We start from the raw sequence: 18522 nt of genomic DNA on the forward strand, positions 1-18522 counted from the left end.
AGCCTACATCATAGAACCAGTCAGCTGGTGAAAGAAGACATGTGTCATGTCTGAGGGTAGTGCAAATATAATTTGATTTCTGATGGCAAAGTGAAGCTCTGAAAGATGTCCAAATGGAGCGTACACGTTTACTGAGAATGGTGCTTTGGATACTTTGTTAAAATGTAGAGCTGACCCCTTCTGCAGAGGATGATAGCCTCGCTTCGGCAGCTTTCTCAACAACTGACTGGGATCCCCTGTGGCTAATGCACATACAACTGACATGTACCCCAAATAACACCTCTTAGGATTTAAAAAAACATACTGTCCCTTTAAGAATAAAAACCCAATGAGTAATGGAAGCATGTGAACGTGCAACAGCACACAAAACAGGTCCATCTTATTCCAGGGGTTACACACAGAAAACAACGACATAAGGTTTCAGATATTCAGGTATTCTGTGTCTGCAATATGTGGCTTCACACTGTTTGTTCCTGTGTCTCTGTGTGTATGCATCAGGTCTGAACACACACACATGCACACACACAAGCAGACTGTAACACACACTGTTTTCAAGCTTTGTTAACTTTTCAGATAATTACAGTGTTAAGTAATGACATCCCTCCAGTTTCTATCCTTACCCCTCTGGAGGTGTACGGCTGTGTGTGTGTGTGTGTGTGTGTATGTGTGTGTGTGTGTGTGTGTGTGTGTTCCAGTCTGTGAGGATCCCTAGGGTGCTAGTTAAGTATAGTAAGATAGATTTGACACCAAAGGCATTCAGCTTGAGACAGACAGGGAGAGAGAAAGACCTGGTTTCCGTCCTCCTCTCTTCCTCTCCAGATGTCTCTTCTTTTCTCTCTTTTTTCCTTCACTTCGTCTCTTCCAATTTTCTTGTACACCCCTCACCTTCCCTATCTTTATCTCTCACTGTGCATCTATTATTTCTCTCTTGTTCTCCATTTGCCTGCCTTGTTCTGTCTCCCTCTGTTTCTCTGCCTGTTTATCTCTTTCCACGTTTCCAAACGTCCCTCGTTCCTGCTTCTCTGCATTACATGCCTTTATTTTAAATAGAGGGTATTCATGCAGCCCTCTTTTACATACTCGATCCATCTCTTCCTGCAGCACACTTTAGCTTTTCTCTGTTTCACTATCCTCTGAGTCAGAGGCCACGACCCAGAGAACTAAAGCTAGAGAGACAGGCCCGTTCTCTCTGCTGATCAGATAAAAGACAGGACTCTGCAAAGAGGAAACTCTGCCTCATGCAGTTTTCAGCTGAATATTTAAAAAGGTAAGGATGAGATCCTCTATTTTTCTTCTAAATTAGTCTCCATCTGTTGTGCTCAGAAGTCTTTGCTGTTATTTCCCCAAATTTTCTGGAGATTAACTGAAAAAACAAACAGCGCTGAGTGCTGTGACATCTCTTTATCTTGCATGTTCTGCTGGTTTATCTGAACATCTTTGTAGTTGTTTTGATTCCATTAAATCGTCTGTTTCAGAGAGGCTACTCAAACGTTTGAAATATATATTCGGAAGAGTCTTCATATCCCAAACGTGATGACAGCACACTTCATTATTTAACATCAATACTTTCTACAAACATAATTATTCACAGGGAAATAAAAGAAGAATAGTTTTAGAGCGTGGAGCACATTATGTGAACATAATAATACAATATAATGGACAATGTTTCAGGTAAATAAAGCTAATGCAGACATATGTTCAGAAAGTAGAACCTGCACTGTGCAAGCTTTGACTCCAGAACATGTCGAAGCCTCTTCTGTCCATCATACATTTCGTCTGTGGGTGATTCTTGTGAGGAATACAGTCTGACATGTTATATGATGATTTTTAGTCACTGCATTAAACACAGACATGACTCTGTAGTGGAAGTCACTGCATTAAACACAGACATGACTCTGTAGTGGAAGTCACTGCATTAAAAACAGACATGACTCTGTAGTGGAAGTCACTGCATTAAAAACAAACATGACTCTGTAGTGGAAATCACTGCATTAAAAACAGACATGACTCTGTAGTGGAAGTCACTGCATTAAAAACAGACATGACTCTGTAGTGGAAGTCACTGCATTAAACACAGACATGACTCTGTAGTGAAGATCACTGCATTAAAAACAGACATGAATCTGTAGTGGAAGTCACTGCATTAAAAACAAACATGACTCTGTAGTGGAAATCACTGCATTAAAAACAGACATGACTCTGTAGTGGAAGTCACTGCATTAAAAACAGACATGACTCTGTAGTGGAAGTCACTGCATTAAACACAGACATGACTCTGTAGTGAAGATCACTGCATTAAACACAGACATGACTCTGTAGTGGAAGTCACTGCATTAAACACAGACATGACTCTTTAGTGGAAGTCACTGCATTAAAAACAGACATGACTCTTTAGTGGAAGTCACTGCATTAAAAACAGACATGACTCTGTAGTGGAAGTCACTGCATTAAAACAGACATGACTCCGAGTCGAAGTCACTGCATTAAAACAGACATGACTCTGTAGTGGAAGTCACTGCATTAAAACAGACATGACTCTGTAGTGGAAGTCACTGCATTAAAACAGACATGACTCTGTAGTGGAAGTCACTGCATTAAGCACAGACATGACTCTGTAGTGGAAGTCACTGCATTAAAAACAGACATGACTCTGTAGTGGAAGTCACTGCATTAAAAACAGACATGACTCTGTAGTGGAAGTCACTGCATTAAAACAGACATGACTCTGTAGTGGAAGTCACTGCATTAAACACAGACATGACTCTGTAGTGGAAGTCACTGCATTAAAACAGACATGACTCTGTAGTGGAAGTCACTGCATTAAAACAGACATGACTCTGTAGTGGAAGTCACTGCATTAAACACAGACATGACTCTGTAGTGGAAGTCACTGCATTAAAAACAGACATGACTCTGTAGTGGAAGTCACTGCATTAAAAACAGACATGACTCTGTAGTGGAAGTCACTGAATTAAAAACAAACATGACTCTGTAGTGGAAGTCACTGCATTAAAAACAGACATGACTCTGTAGTGGAAGTCACTGCATTAAAAACAGACATGACTCTGTAGTGGAAGTCACTGCATTAAAAACAGACATGACTCTGTAGTGGAAGTCACTGCATTAAAAACAGACATGACTCTGTAGTGGAAGTCACTGAATTAAAAACAAACATGACTCTGTAGTGGAAGTCACTGCATTAAAAACAGACATGACTCTGTAGTGGAAGTCACTGCATTAAAAACAGACATGACTGTAGTGAAAATTACTGCATGGCCTTAAAATCACTTCCAGAAACCATTGTCTGTGAACACAGTTCATCACTGCATAAACAAATGCAGGTTGAAACTGAACCATGCAAAGAGGAAACCATGTATATACATGATCCAGAACCACTTTAGATTCTCTGGACCTGAGCCCGTTTAAGATGGACTGAGGGGAAGTGGAAAACTGTCCTGTGGTCAGACAAGTTAAAATTTGTCATTCTTTTTGGAAATCTTGGATGGTGTATGAAGTTAATGATTAATGATATGAGCTATTCAGACCAAAACCATGTCTTTGTTTGATCAGTTTTGAGCGTTAATGGGGATTCCTTATCTTCTAAGCCTCAAGTGGACACTAGAGGAACTGCAGTTCTTTGCCACAGGAGTCCTTCCTGGGCTGTGTCAAGCGTTTCTCGTCCTTCCTCCTACAGCACTTTATTATAAATAGCTTTTCACTTTACTGCTGACCGTGTCATGATTATGTTGTTGATTATGTTGGTTTCCATTACCACAGAATTAATGACACATTTGCACCCACCGCTGCTGTTTATTTGATGACCAATTACCTTGAAAGATGTGTTTTTTCATTCAAAGACAAGCAACAGAATGAGATGAAAATATGAAGACAGGTTTCCTCTGGTTTGATTCTGAAACTGGTTAAAATTGATGAATGGAGGAAATGGTAAAGAGCAAGAGTTCTACCTTTCTTCTGCAGTATAGCACTCCCGCTGCGTTTTCCTATGTGGTTCTCCACATAACAGGTGTAGTTTGCCAGGTCAGACTCCTCAACGGCATCAAAAATTAAGGACAGCTGCACCTCCTTCTCCCCTAAATGCTCCCTCAGAATCCTAGACAAACACACAAAGAGAATACAACAGCCCGAGTCAGAGGGACCATCTCTCTTTCAGGAAATGAAAAACTTAGAGACAGGAAAAGAGAACATTTACACATGAAACTATGAAATATTGATCTGGTTACTCCCTCACACATGAAACAGAGGAAGAAAGAGGAACGACGGAACACAGAGAGAAGTAAGCGCTTTATTTTGAAGAGACCTCATGATGCATATATTTTAAGTTACTCCATAAAATGCTGTAAGAAGAATTTTAGAATTAATGTGGACAATGGAGGAGAAGAGCTGTAGGAACATAAAGCAGATGAAAAAGGGAGCAAGGCTGCATGTTTAGAAAACATGGACAACAGCTGGGAAAAGCAATCCCCCTTACGGTGAGGTCATACTCCAGAAAAAGCCTGCAGGGAGGTGGAGGATGGGGAACTGATGTTTGAGTCATAACATGCACCCTTAAGCCTGATCTGAGGTCAGGTGTGTCCATATCCAGTGAGATCAGGGGAACTGTGCTGACGCTGCAAATCCAGATGAGTCAGCTAAGTGATCCGGTGTCATCAGAGGTGAGGAAGTCCCTCACTCTTTGTCCCAATCAGTCGTTGAATTAAATATATTTATATAGAGTGTTTTAATCATTTAAAATGTTAAAAAAAAGTCTCAAAACGTGAAATGATAAAATGGATCCAGAGACCAAAACATGCAAAGAGAAAAATGCAAAATGTAATATTGTTCTTATTTGATGAAACCTGTAAAGCCTCTGTTTCTGACGGAGGTGGGATAGAGACCACTTCATCATGAGGATGATGAAATGGTCCATGTGTGTTGTGCCCCTCATGGTGTTGTTTTGGGACATCTGCTTTATTTGTTGTATTACAGTGACGCCTTGTGGTGTGTTTTTTCATTTCATTGTATTTATCTGCCTTGTTACTCATGATGCAAAACGAGTAGACTGCATGTCAGGTAGCAGATTACAGTAGTGCTTCACAGCTATAGACTGTATAAATAATGGACATAGTATCCGTGACATCACCCATCTGTTTCTGAAGCGTTGTTTTGAAGCCAATCGTCGGCGGGAGCCATATTGCTGCTGTCGAGCGATTGTGAGGTAAAGAGGCGGGCTTTGAGCCTCCTAGCCAACAGCTACAGTGTTCCTGCCTGTCAATCAAGTCAGCTGTGCCTCTCATTGGAAGACTTGTAATCTTAATATCTTTGAAATTGCTGCGTTAGAAAAAAATTCACCCCCGTACAGTGTGAGCCGTTCAAGAAATTAGCTATCCAGACTACACTTGTTTTTTGTTCCAGGCTGTAAACATGTTTATTTCTGCTGTAAAGATCGGCTTTTTTGAATGGGTGTGTTTGTGGTTTCTGATACTTCCAGAGCCAGCCTCAAGCGGATCCTCGATGAATTGCAGTTTTTAACACTTCCTCATTGGCTTCATATTTTCAGACCGGAGGGTGCCGCTTGTTCGCAGCTCATGTTTTGGTTTATCCCTCCAGGCTAACGCAATGTCTGTGAGTGTGTTTTTGTTTTGGATGTGCAAACAATGAGCCACAGTGTTATTTGTATCTGTGTTCATGTACATGCTGTTTTTGTTAATTTAGCGATAACAGCTAATCGCTAAGCTAACGATTGTTTCGTTATTCTTTGTAAATGCATGGCTATGTAACTACTCTGCTCAAAAAAATAAAAGGGAACACTTAAAAATTACAATGTAACTCCAAATCAATCACACTTCTGTAATATCAACCTGTCCAGTTAGGAAGCAACACTGATTGTGAATCAATTTCACCTGCTGTTGTACAAATGGAACAGACAACAAGTGGAAATGAGAGGCAATTAGCAAGACAACCCCTATAAAGGAATGGTTCTGCAGGTGGAGGCCACAGACCATTTCCCTGTCCTCATCCTTTCTGTCTGATTTTTGGTCACATTTGCATTTTACCAGTACCCACTAGAGGTAGCATGTGGCGGTGTCTGCAACCCACAGAAGTTGCTCAGGTAGTGCAGCTCATCCACGGTGGCACATCAATGCACGCTGTGGCAAGAAGGTTTGCTGTGTCTCCCAGCACAGTGTCAAGAGCATGGAGGAGATACCAGGAGACAGGCCAGTACACCAGGAGACATGGAGGGGGCCGTAGGAGGACAACAACCCAGCAGCAGGACCGCTATCTGCTCGTTTGTGCAAGGAGGAACAGGAGGAGCACTGCCAGAGCCCTACAAAATGACCAGAGAGCAGGTTCACACTGAGCACATGTGACAGACATGACAGAGTCTGGAGATGCCTTGGAGAACGTTCTGCTGCCTGCAACATCCTTCAGCATGACCGGTTTGGCGGTGGGTCAGTGATGGTTTTGGGAGGCATATCCTTGGATGGTCGCACAGACCTCCATGTGCTAGCCAGAGGTACCCTGACTGCCATTAGGTACCGGGATGAGATCCTCAGACCCATTGTAAGACCTGCTGGTGCAGTGGGTCCTGGGTTCCTTCTGATGCATGACAATGCCCGACCTCATGTGGCTGGAGTGTGTCAGCAGTGGACTGGCCTGCCCGTTCCCCAGACCTGAATCCAATAGAGCACCTCTGGGACATCATGTCTCGTCCATCCACCAATGCCACGTCACACCACAGACCTTTAAGATTGATGCTCTGATCCAGGTCTGGGAGGAGATCCCTCAGGAGAACATCCGTCGTCTCATTAGGAGCATGCCCAGACATTGTAGGGAGTGTATACAGTCACATGGAGGCCATACACAATACTGAGAATTTTTTTTCCACTTTGATTTTGAGTATAATTCTGAATCCAGACCTCCATGGGTTAATGCTTTTGATTTCCATTGATCATTTTTATGTTATTTGGTTCTCAGCACTTTCCACTTTGTAATGAATAAAGATTTTAAACTGGAATATTTCATTAATCGTGATCTAGGATGGGTTGTTTAAGTGTTCCCTTTATTTTTTTGAGCAGTGTATATAACAGCATGTATAGTCCACTGCTTTTTTGTTTGAATTAACAAGGTAATTCTTGTATTTTCAGTTTCATAAGAAAGGAAGAAAAACTTCAATAAACGCATCAAAAGCATCAACTTTTTCCTGGAGTTTCTTTCAATGTTTAGCTGGTTGGGTAGCTAGCTCAGCAGCTAGTGAGACCGACACAATGTGATCTAATTGAATCTCTTTAAAATGTTCTAAAACATCATGAAACATCAGGTTTATCTAGTAAAAACCATGTACAACGTAACAGGAATTTATTTGGGTTTTGAGTGAGGTTCAGTAACAGCTAACTTATCATGCCTTAATCTAACACCGCTGTACTGATCATAGAAACACTTTATTCTTTGGTTGATTGAAAAGCATCCTGAAGACGTGATTTAAAAGAAGATAGTGATGAAGCATGCTAGAGATCCTCAGCAAGGTCCCTCCACAGTCTCAGAGCATGAACTGCAAACGCTCGCTCACCCTTAGTTTTTAAATTTGGGAACTTTAAAGAGGTTCCTGTCTGGGGATGACATTGACATTCTGGAAATAACGTCCCTGTTACTCAGCTCAAGACCACTGATCATTTAATGAGGAAACAGCATGCCACTTAAATACTAAAGTCCTCAAAGGACAGAAGACCTGCGGAGGAAATATTCAAAAGAAAAGAATATTTTACCTCCAATGAGGAGTGGATGGTGTTGATAATGGGAGAAAAAAGTAAAGAAGCTTCTCAGCACCACTGACAATGAGGAGATATGATGAAATTATTATGCTACTATGAATGTGTTTATCTTGACCTAACCATGAATTTTACTGGAGATTATTTTAAAGTGTTTGACTTAAAAAAAACAACTTGAATTCCTCCTGTCTCAAAACTCCTGTCTTTGAGACAGGAGGAATTCAAGTTGTTTTTTTCATCATCGGTATCATTATATCAGTCAGGCGATCTCTCAGTTAATAACAAGGTGGGAGTGTCAACAGTAGTCTGACATACTGCAGGGTGACGAGAGCGGATCATGTCCGGGCATGGTGGAGCTGAGCCTGTGCTAACAGACCGGAGCAGCAGGCTGGGAGGCAGACTCTGGACGTGGATGGACTAATGCTCACCTCAGCAGGAGTCTGTCTGCTGCTGAGCTGTGAGTGTTGAATTAAGAGCAGCTGTGTGATTGAATCAGAGGTTTCCACAGGGCCAGGCAGAATAACAGAGATCTCATCAGACAGGTTCATTTAAAACAGGAGACAGGGTTAGTTTCATGTTCTTACACTCGGTCTCAGGCAGATATGTGCTCTCCTTGTCTACACCTTCTTTGTTTCTCAATGTTGTCATGTTGACACAAACTCAAACAACCAGTAGAACTGACGGAAAGAGCCAAGATAATCTAATCTCAATGCTTTCTTCCTTTTGTGTGTAATGCTGTTTTTCAGAGATGTATTGTACACCCACAGAGCAGAGTTTTTTCTTTCTGATCTTCCAACAGGAGGAGCTAAGAGCCTTAAATTATCTATCAAACTCACTGATTAATAAGCTCAGAAGCAGAATGAAACTCACAAGCTGAGTTTTCAAATGAACTCAGATGTATTTGCTCTAATCCTTTACACCTCATTCATTTCAACCCGTCCCCAAAGACGTTTCAAAACCCTGAGGAGGCAAAGTCGTTTCAGCAAAGACGAACACCAAACACACCGTGCTGCATGTTTGTTCCAGGTGGTCAATACATGAAATCCATTTCTGTCCATGTGCCAGGAGAGCGTGCCTGTGCTTCTTGTAAAGTTTCAGTTTATGTTTCTGGATCTCCATTAAATTAGAAAATATATTCAGCCTTTCTGCAGCATGATCAGATAAGCCTCGAAGCGATCATTTGTAACATTTCAATGCCCAATGTCTTAACTAAGTCTCCATTATAAATGTTTATGGGTGTAGAGGTGTAACATGGTCTGGGTTAGTCTGTTAGTCCTTAAGTGGATAGGAAAGTTTCTACCAGAGTGAAATGATTCAGATGTGTTTTAGTGACGGCCATGATAAGAGCTCTCCAAACAACAAGGAAAGGAGCTTCATCGCTTCCACCACGATCCATCCATCCATTATCTTGACCACTTATCCCGTTTGGGGTCACGGGAGGTGGGAGCCAATCCCAGCTGACTTCGGGCGGAAGGCAGGGAACACCTGGTAACCTGGTGAGCATGGGCATGGGAGGAAGCCGGAGTACCCAGAGAGAACCCACACATGCACAGGGAGAACATGCAAACTCCACACAGACGGGCACCTACCCCACCAGGGACTGGAACCAGGAACCCACTAGCTAGGAGGCAACAGCGCTACCCACTGCACCACCATGCACCCCTTCCAACATGATCTCCTTTATCATTATGAACACTTGACGTTCCTTTACGATCCACAATCGTTTGAGTCAACCATGTTTAAAGTAACGCACCTCTTGTCCATTTGAAGCTATCTTCACCAGAGCAGTTATTCTCAGTGTCCTCTCCATGTGTTGTTGAGTAGCTTGACTTGACTTGCTGCTTTGATACCTTGTATCTGTCGCTCTTTAAATGTGGGATAAAGTGTTTTTGTTTCAGGGAAGTTCCTTGTGTGTATAGTAACTTTATATCTTTCCAAGCATTAACTGATGTGTAGCTTGACACTGGTTTGCTGCATTTTGCATTGTTTTGCTATTTAATATTGTCTACATTTTATACCCTTTGGTAGCTCTGTGCACACATTGGGCCCGATCTACTAAGGGTTTGCGTGTATAAAAACACGTGCAAACTTATATAGCGCGCGCAAAGTAGATTTACTAACCGGGAGCACAGAGGATTGCGTCTGTCAAATGAGAAAAATAGCACTCGCAAATCATTTAGCGTGTTTGCCTTCATGAATATGCAGAATACATGTAGATCATCAGAACGCGCAAAATACTGGGAGGAGGAGATGCAAATGTAATCATTTAGCACACGCAATGTGATTTATCAAACCTGAAGCAGATAGCGCGCGCTGTATTTGCGTCTATATTTAGCACGTTTGAAAGGCAGGTGCAAACTGGCACAGCGTTACGCACACATTGCTGCGGTCACTGTAAAGCTCATCATAACATCGCTTTACAACATGCCCGCAACAGCTGGGCTTACAAGCATTACTAAATGTTTTAGTCAATCAAACCAAGAGAACAAAATAATAATAATAAAACAACACAAATTCAAAGCAGTTCAGCACCACGGATAGCGACCGCATCATTCTGACACCCACTTTAACTTTTTCATATAATGAGAGCACAGTAGGTCACTGTATCAACAGATATAAAGTTTAGTCAAATTGGCACAGCGGCCCACATGTTCACATACAAACAAAAAATCAATATGAAGTACTCGGCCTACTCACCACTGTTTGGACGAGCCTTAAGCTCCGCGGACTTGTCCACGATGCACTCTATGTCCATTTTCTTTGATCTGTCATTCTCAATAGATAACATGACATGTCCACTCAGTCTATTCTGTCCCATCGTGCTCATCAAGGGGTTTTTAGTTAGTTTTAACTTGGAGAATGAGCGCTCACTGAGCTGCGCCAGGCAGCTCTGCGTAACTCCTCATCTCGTGCTTGCAGCAGTGTGTTGGGGTGAATTGACTCAAACATGTTCCCAGTTCCATTTAAGCTGGTGAATCTTTGGGACAGTTGCTGGATGATGATATCAGGCATTGAAAACGTTCACCCGAAAGTTGCTCCCTGGGACAGTGAGGCGACTGTCTTCATCCAAGTGATGCCTAACTTTTCTAGAGCAAGAGTGGCAGACTAAGCCTCATCAAATCGCTCTCTAAACTCCATCAAAACACTGATTGCATTTTGGAGAAGAGTAGATGCGTTTATTTCATTGGCAGATCTTCTGTTTTTTTTTATCACATCATTCACCTTTTCACAGATGGCCTCCCAAATCAAGTTTCTAACGCTGAGATGTCTCTGCTGGAGTTCACTGATGTGTTTATTTCCCTCCTCCACTAAAACCTCCAACTCCATGGCTTCAAACTTCATTTATCGCTTAAGGCCACTCTGTCCTCTCAAACTCTCCATGGTGACAGCCGATAGCACACGCAAAATCCTCATTAAAATAGGGCGGTCCACACCACTTTTGCACTCGTTATCATTTGCACACGCAGTCTTAGTAGATCACCCGCAACAAGACCAGAAATAACACGTGCAAAATTATTATTTGCACACGCAAATTAGCACTCGTTATTTGGGATCTTAGTAGATCAGGCCCATTATTGGATGCCACTCATGCTCTGCCACTGTCTGTCGGAGCAGAACTTTGTGTGTGTGTTGTCCAAGCGGCAAAATATGAAGCCCATGCAGAAGTGTCATAAACTGCAATTCATCGAACATCCACTAGAGGCTGGCTGCAGAAACACCGGAAACCACATACACACCCATTCAAAGAAGATGATCTTATCAGCAGAAATAAACATGTTTACAGCCTGGTTCAAAAAACGGCTTGGCTCTATGTAGCTCATTTCTCTATCAGCACACACTGTACGGGGGGAAATTTATTTCTGACACGACAGTTCAGAAGATATTAAGACTATGAGTGTTGTCCAAATAAGGACATGACTGACTTGACTGACAGGCAGGAACACATAGATGTTGGCTAGGAGGCTCAAACTCCACCTCTTTACCTCACACTAAGTTTGGTTGAGTTACGCATTTCCAATATGGCTCCCACCGACGATTGGCTTCAAAACAGCGCTCAGGAAGAGACTATGGATGCCACTCATGCTCTGCTGCTGTCTGTCTGATCAGAACTTTCTGTGTGTTATTTCATTTTGCAGGACAGAGTTATTTTCTTTAATAACCTATCCCTCTTTCCCCTGAACTCTGCAGCTCGTGAGGTCTGTTTTTGATATTTTCTCTTTACATGTGAGATTGAGGAGTGTGTTGTGCAACTGAGCAACATTAGAAAAAAGAGCATTTGGTAGTTATTGCAGATCATTTTAAAATCACGGTTATGAAATGTTTAAAAAGAAGTGAAACAGTTAAAGTTATGTTCACCTGCTTGAGCCTGTTTTGTTCAGGAGGCTGTGATGGGTTTGATGCACGTGTATTTACCTGACTTCACTTTCTTTTATGTGTCCCGCCAGCTCTTCAACAAATTTCTCCCCCTTCATCCAGTAGATAATGGGCCTTCTGTTTTCTCCACTGTAGCCAAAGAAAGCCTTGCAATCCAGACTGAGAGGCATACCTGCAACACATAACACACCACGGTAACTATACAACAGCATAAAGGGAGACAGTAATGCTTTTGCAAAGCTCTGCAGAGGAGAAATATTACAAGCATTACACATGCTGGGGATGAAAAGTTCAGGGACATTACGACAAAAGACAGGCGGTTGTTTCGTGCACAAGCTCAGTTTTTACATATTTCCTTCAGAGAAAATGTTGGAGGAGGAGGGTTATCTTCTGTAGTCTACAGAGTTTACACATATACAGATGTTTCCTAGATCGCCTGCAATCCACAAGCACATGCCCTTAAAGAGCACAGTTTCAAAAGGTGTATGATGAAGTTTCAGGCGGACCATGAAGAAGAGGAAGATACGTTCATGGTTAATCTCTGAGAATTGAAGTGACTCTGGATCGACCTGGCAAAAGTGACAATAGGATTAAAGGAACTTTTAAGGAAGAGGCTGAAACAGAATCATTAAAGGGACAGAGACTGAAACCTGAAACATGTATTTAGTCACTGAAGTTCGCCTTGGATGAATTAACCTTGAGGTTTTCTGTGGTTGTGTTTTACCTCATTGTTCTCCTCCTTTAAGTGTTAAACTGGAAACAGAAAGTGTTCTCACTTCAAGAGTCCTCACGTTTGAGAGCTCTGAAAAACAAAACCTTGAGCCATGTTGTCCTCCATTATCTAACTTCTTCCATTTGGGTTCACCAGGGAGTCTATTGGGTGAGAGGCGCAGGTTTCAGTCTCTCACAGGGAGAAGACAAACAGACACACTGACACTCACATCTACGGCCAATTTAGAGAGACCAGTTCATGTAACAACCATGTCTTTGGACTGACGGAGCAGGCCAGAGTTCCCAGAAGGAAGCATGAGAAGGACATAACTCCACACAGAAAGGCCGTGAGGCAACAAGTGCTAACACCTGCATCACCATAGAGCCCAGCCAATAGAGTTGGGACCAAACTTCTTAAAAGCATCCTTCCACTCACCAGTGTTGTAAATGTCCATGTAGACGAGAGGTCTTTATGTTTGTTAGTTGCTAAAGATGAACAAACCGGGCATGGTGACTTCTTGCTCTAGGTTTGCTTTATTAAACATTATGAGCACCTCAACTTCATGACAACTCATGTGCTCCTGGTTCATAACATCAACCTTACTACGGAGGCTCTGGCTTTTCCCATACTCCCCCTCTCTAGCACTAAGCCTTCTGGGTAATGTAGTTAAATAACAAAAACAACACAGAGGTCTCACTGCTCTTTAAGCCTGGTTTATACTCCTGTGATGACCCTGCGTAGCAGTGGTGGACGCAAACGTGAGCTCCACATCCTTGTGCGTCGATGTGTCCACGTCGCTCTGCACCCTACCACTAGAGGGCAGTGTGGCCTCTCAGATAGTGGCGTTGCCTGTTTCCGGAGCCCTAAGTTTTCTGTTTATTCCCAGAGATCACGCATGTATAATGTTACTTAAGAGCCGATACATGTTGGTGTTTATCATACAGCAATGATAACATGGTAGAATAGAGAGGAGGAGACGTAAGAGGAGATTAAATGCACGGCTGTTGGACGGCGATTCCGGTAGTGCTGTAAATGCAGAAAATACAATACCGTCAAGCAGACCAATCACAGGGCTTGTAGTCTGCATCATTTCAACTTGTAGTTACATTTTGGGAGGAGGTGTACGTCAGGCTATACGTAGGCTTCGGCATTGAAAAAGGGATATGCAGATCTGCGGGGGGAAGGCTACGGCGTTAATTCAACGCAGGAGTGCAGGCTTTAGAGTCTGCTCCAACCAATCTCAGACAGTGGTCTTCTTTCCGTACTTGTTTTATTAGATCTTAGCGCTGCATTCGATACGATTGACCATCAAATCCTGTTACAGAGATTAGAGCAACTAATTGGCATTACAGGGACTGTGTTAGCTTGGTTTAAATCGTACCTAACAGATCGATCTCAATTTGTTCATGTTAATGAAAAGTCCTCAGTGCAGACAAGGGTTAGTCAGGGAGTTCCACAAGGATCAGTGCTAGGACCAATTCTTTTCACCTTATATATGCTTCCTCTAGGTAACATCATGAGGAAGCACTCTATTAATTTTCATTGTTATGCTGATGACACTCAGCTCTATTTATCAGTGGACTCCAGCGGCAACAGCTACTACGACTCGTCTCATCACTATCACCTCTCTCTCTTAATCCCCTCTATCTGTCTTTCCAGACCCAACTCAGTCGAGGCATGATGGCTGTCTAACATGAGTCTGGTTCTGCCTGAGGTTTCTGCCTGTTAAAAGGAAGTTTTTCCTCACCACTGTAACTAGCTAAATACTGTGAGGTGCAATGCTCATGATGGATTAAGGTGGGGTCAGACTGAGTCTTACCCTGTCTTGAAGTTGGGTCTCTGTTCATAATTTGACATAGAGTGGTCTAGACCTCCTATGTTTGTAAAAGCGTCTTGAGATAACGTTTGATGTGATTTGGGGCTATACAAATAAAGATTGATTGATGATTGATTGATTGATCTCCAGAACAACCCAGTGAGTCCAGTGAGTTTTAGAGCATCTTCAATACTGATACCTATACACCAAGGAACCAGAACTATTTATATTGATATATATAGATTATCACCAGACAATATGTTCAACCAAGATTATGTCAAAGTTTAACAGTTTGATGGGAAAATGAGGGAGCTATATTAGCTGGTGATGTTCGTTTTTACTGTGTATTAGGGAAACTAAATAAAACAGCGGTGTACTTTTAATACTTCAAATACGTGGCTTCAGAACAAAATGACAATACTAGAAACACACACAGACACGCACACACAGACAGTACCCACACTTGCTTTCACACAGCCTCCTGTAAGACCTTGAAAGCACCACTGTGTGATTACAGCTATCAATGGTGATGATGGGGTATTAATGAGCATTCTAATGAGCGCTACCTCGTTAGGCAGTCAATTAGCAGATAATTATGATAGACCTCAGTATCGTGGTAATGATAGCTCTACTGTACCAGCACAGTCTAAACCCAACGCTGGATGCTGTTGTGAGCATGTTTGCTTGTTGTCAGACAAACAGGAGTATTTGAATCTGAGACGTTTACTGTAGCAGGTTCTTTGATGAAGAGGAGCAGAGAGAAACACTTTCAGTAGTGAGTCGACTCGTGAGGTTTCTTCTACTGTCATCACATGGATGTGACATGTGATCACTTCATGTTTGGTTTCATTTAACCTCTGTTTCTGAATAAAAGTTAAAGATATAAGGATATTTTTTTTCATCATTTATTTGAGGCCAAGAGATGAACATCAACTGTGGAACTGCTTATAAAGTCCTCTCATCAGAGGGAAATTGCTTTTGCTTGACTGTGTATGTGTGTGTATGTGTGTGTATGTGTGTGTGTGTGAGTGTGTGTGTGGTTATTCATGCTTCTCATTAATTGATTGGCACCCCGAGGGTGTTTGTGTTCTCAGCATGTTATGGTGATTAAAATCATCAACTTTGTTTGCAGCTGTTTTGCATGAGGATATGTGTAGGTTGAATTTGATTTGAGTGACCGTGGCTGTGTGTGTGTGTGTGTGTGTGTGTGTGTGTGTGTGTGTGTGTGTTCCTAAAATACAGCTGAGCTCAGTCATGTTTTTGTTGCAGCATGTTTCTTTTAAAAGGTTTCTAATATGTTGTTGTCATCAGCAGCTCTGATGGATGGGAGCTTTTTCACGTCTGTGCATCATCACCTCATCCTGCAGCAGAGTGTGATCACACTCAGACCTTACTTACTTTGGCGTGAAGTATACGAGGAGAATGTGCCAAATCACACGCCTGTTTGTAAACACTAGTCACATGACTCGTGAGTCAAACTCGTCTTAGTTCAGCCTGACGGACTCGTCTGAGCTCTGTAACGTAGCTTCTCTGACATTCACAACAGGAACATGCATGGAGAAGCAGCTGAGTGTGAGCATCCGTCCAGACTGTGCTTTAGCCCTTGGTTGATTTTCACTGCTGTAATCCAGATATTAACATCTGTCTCCTGCAGCCTGTAAAGAACAGTATAAATGATCTTATTACCAGTGCAGCTGTAGAACTATCACCTATCACTGTGCTTCTCTCCTGAAATCTCTGTTCTATAGAAAAGAAGAGGAACGAGGTGTTCTTGTTGTCGTGTTTGTGTTGACGGGTTTGATCAGACTGCTGACTGATCGCTGACCCACATTCTGTTGTCAAGATGTGATTTGCAGTGTTTAAAGGATGTTACACTGTTTATTTTTACTACACAGGTATGTATTCTTAAGATATACTGGTACAATCTAAATAATAATAAAATAATTATTCTAGAAGTTAATAAAACACAGAATCCCGGGCAAAATATAGGACAGTTTTCATAACATTTTGGCTATTTGCTTGAAGGATTCTTCTCTGCCTGTTGCGGTGGATTGAACATGAAACTGTCCTCATTCAGCTCTCCTTCTTCTCTGAGCTCTGTGGTTCACACACCTTTAAAAAGAAACTAATGTCACAACTTTGAACCCTGCTGCTATCATCACCACCGCTCATGGTTTAACTTTCTTTGTAGAGATCACTAACCTAAAGTTTCTCTCACCTGCTCTGCTCCTTCATCAGATTGATGGACAGGATCCAACATGAAAACATCTGTAGCCTGCTGATTTAGCATGCTAACCAAAGCTAATGTTTTAGCAACATTGTTTTGGTGCTAACGGAAGCTAACGGTTTTACCTCACCTTATGGTCTATGGTGTTAACAAGCAGAAGCTAAATGTGTCTGAACTCTTTTCTGTGGATTGATTTGACATGACGTGTGATCAGATTGTCTCTGGTGTTGATCATGTTAGTGAAAGTTAATAACCGTTGTCAAGGGGTTTGGACCAATCAGAATCAAGAATCTGACAGATCAGTAAGAGAGACTGGTAATAAATATGTTTTTGTTTACGTGTTCCAAGTAAACAAAAACTAAACAATTATTATAATCAGGTGGTTATCGTTATATCTAAACATACTTAACCCTCTAAAGCCTGAACCATCAAATAATCGCCAGAAAATTCTAATTGTTTTAAAAAGGAGTGGTTATTGAACCTTCTGACAAATGATAAATAAATAAATTAAAAAGCAATTTTCATATGAGTTTTAATTTGTATCATATATGATAAAGTTTCTTCTTTTTTAAAGCTCCTGTGAGGAACTTTCTGTTTGTGTTGACTTTGGTGCCACCCTGTGGACTAAGTGATCTTGCTTATTTTATCCTGTACATGTGTAAATTATGTAATCTCCTCCTGCTTTCAACTAACAGTCAACTATTTCACTCATTAAGAATAATTTACTTCAGAAAAAGTTTTTTTCTTGACGTGTTTGCAATCACCTCATCTGACACCTACCCTCTCACAGCGATTTCAGGCTTTAAAATAACAAAACAGAAATGATCAATACCTTTTCTAACAATCTTGTTTGCTTTTCTAGGTCACAAAGAGGCATCACTGTTAATTTCAGTCCATTTCATGACCACTCAAAAACTCCTCACAGGAGCTTTAAACAAACTAAAACATGTAAAAACAACATTTTTAACCTTACATTTGAGTTTCCTTCACATTTTTCCCCAAAAGAATTTCAAACCTAGAAATTATATTTTTTCCCATATTGCACAACAAAGTCATACATATTTTGTATCTGCTACACAACAAAAAAAAAACTACATTTATTGTATATTTCTCCCCTGAATTGTTCAATTTTTAGTGCAGTTAAATGAGCAAAAGACATTATTTACTAAGGAGCTATCGTAACATTCAACCAGTCATCAATCATCATGATACAGCAGGTTACATAAATAAAAAAACAATATACGTTATAAATATCTCAATGTATACTCTAAATATACCTCATTATGTCATTAAACATGTTCTTAAATAATAAAAAGATGGCATGTTGCTTTAAGGAATGAATAAAGTATGACATTTAATAAAATGATGACTGACAGGTCTGCAAATAAATGACCTTATATACCTGCTGCATCAATTTTGATACACACATTTTTTAACATGATTTGACTATAAATTAAGTAATTAGATATTAATTAGTTTTACATTGCACCAATCCAGTAACTATTCCTCTTGAAGTTTCAGTAACAATTTGAAAGTTTTCCACTAGTGGGTCTCTGATCCACAGTTGGCATTGTGGATGTCTCAAGTGACGTCCTTCTGGTGCATGAATTACTCACACCTGGTGGAT

General features: G+C 41.3%; 1 protein-coding gene across 1 annotated transcript in view; it reads right to left on the minus strand.

Annotated features, from left to right (window-relative positions):
- il1rapl2 (interleukin 1 receptor accessory protein-like 2) overlaps nucleotides 1-18522 on the minus strand; it is a 486775-nt gene that overhangs the window by 36915 nt on the left and 431338 nt on the right. The window contains exons 7-8 of the mRNA XM_034690578.1: nucleotides 12180-12312; nucleotides 3966-4111 (exon numbers count right to left, since the gene is read on the minus strand). Of these exons, the coding sequence (XP_034546469.1) occupies nucleotides 3966-4111; nucleotides 12180-12312 (279 nt within the window). The remainder of the gene's footprint in view (nucleotides 1-3965; nucleotides 4112-12179; nucleotides 12313-18522) is intronic.

The sequence above is a fragment of the Notolabrus celidotus genome, chromosome 8 (genome assembly GCF_009762535.1).
Source record: "Notolabrus celidotus isolate fNotCel1 chromosome 8, fNotCel1.pri, whole genome shotgun sequence".
Classification (NCBI taxonomy): domain Eukaryota; kingdom Metazoa; phylum Chordata; class Actinopteri; order Labriformes; family Labridae; genus Notolabrus; species Notolabrus celidotus.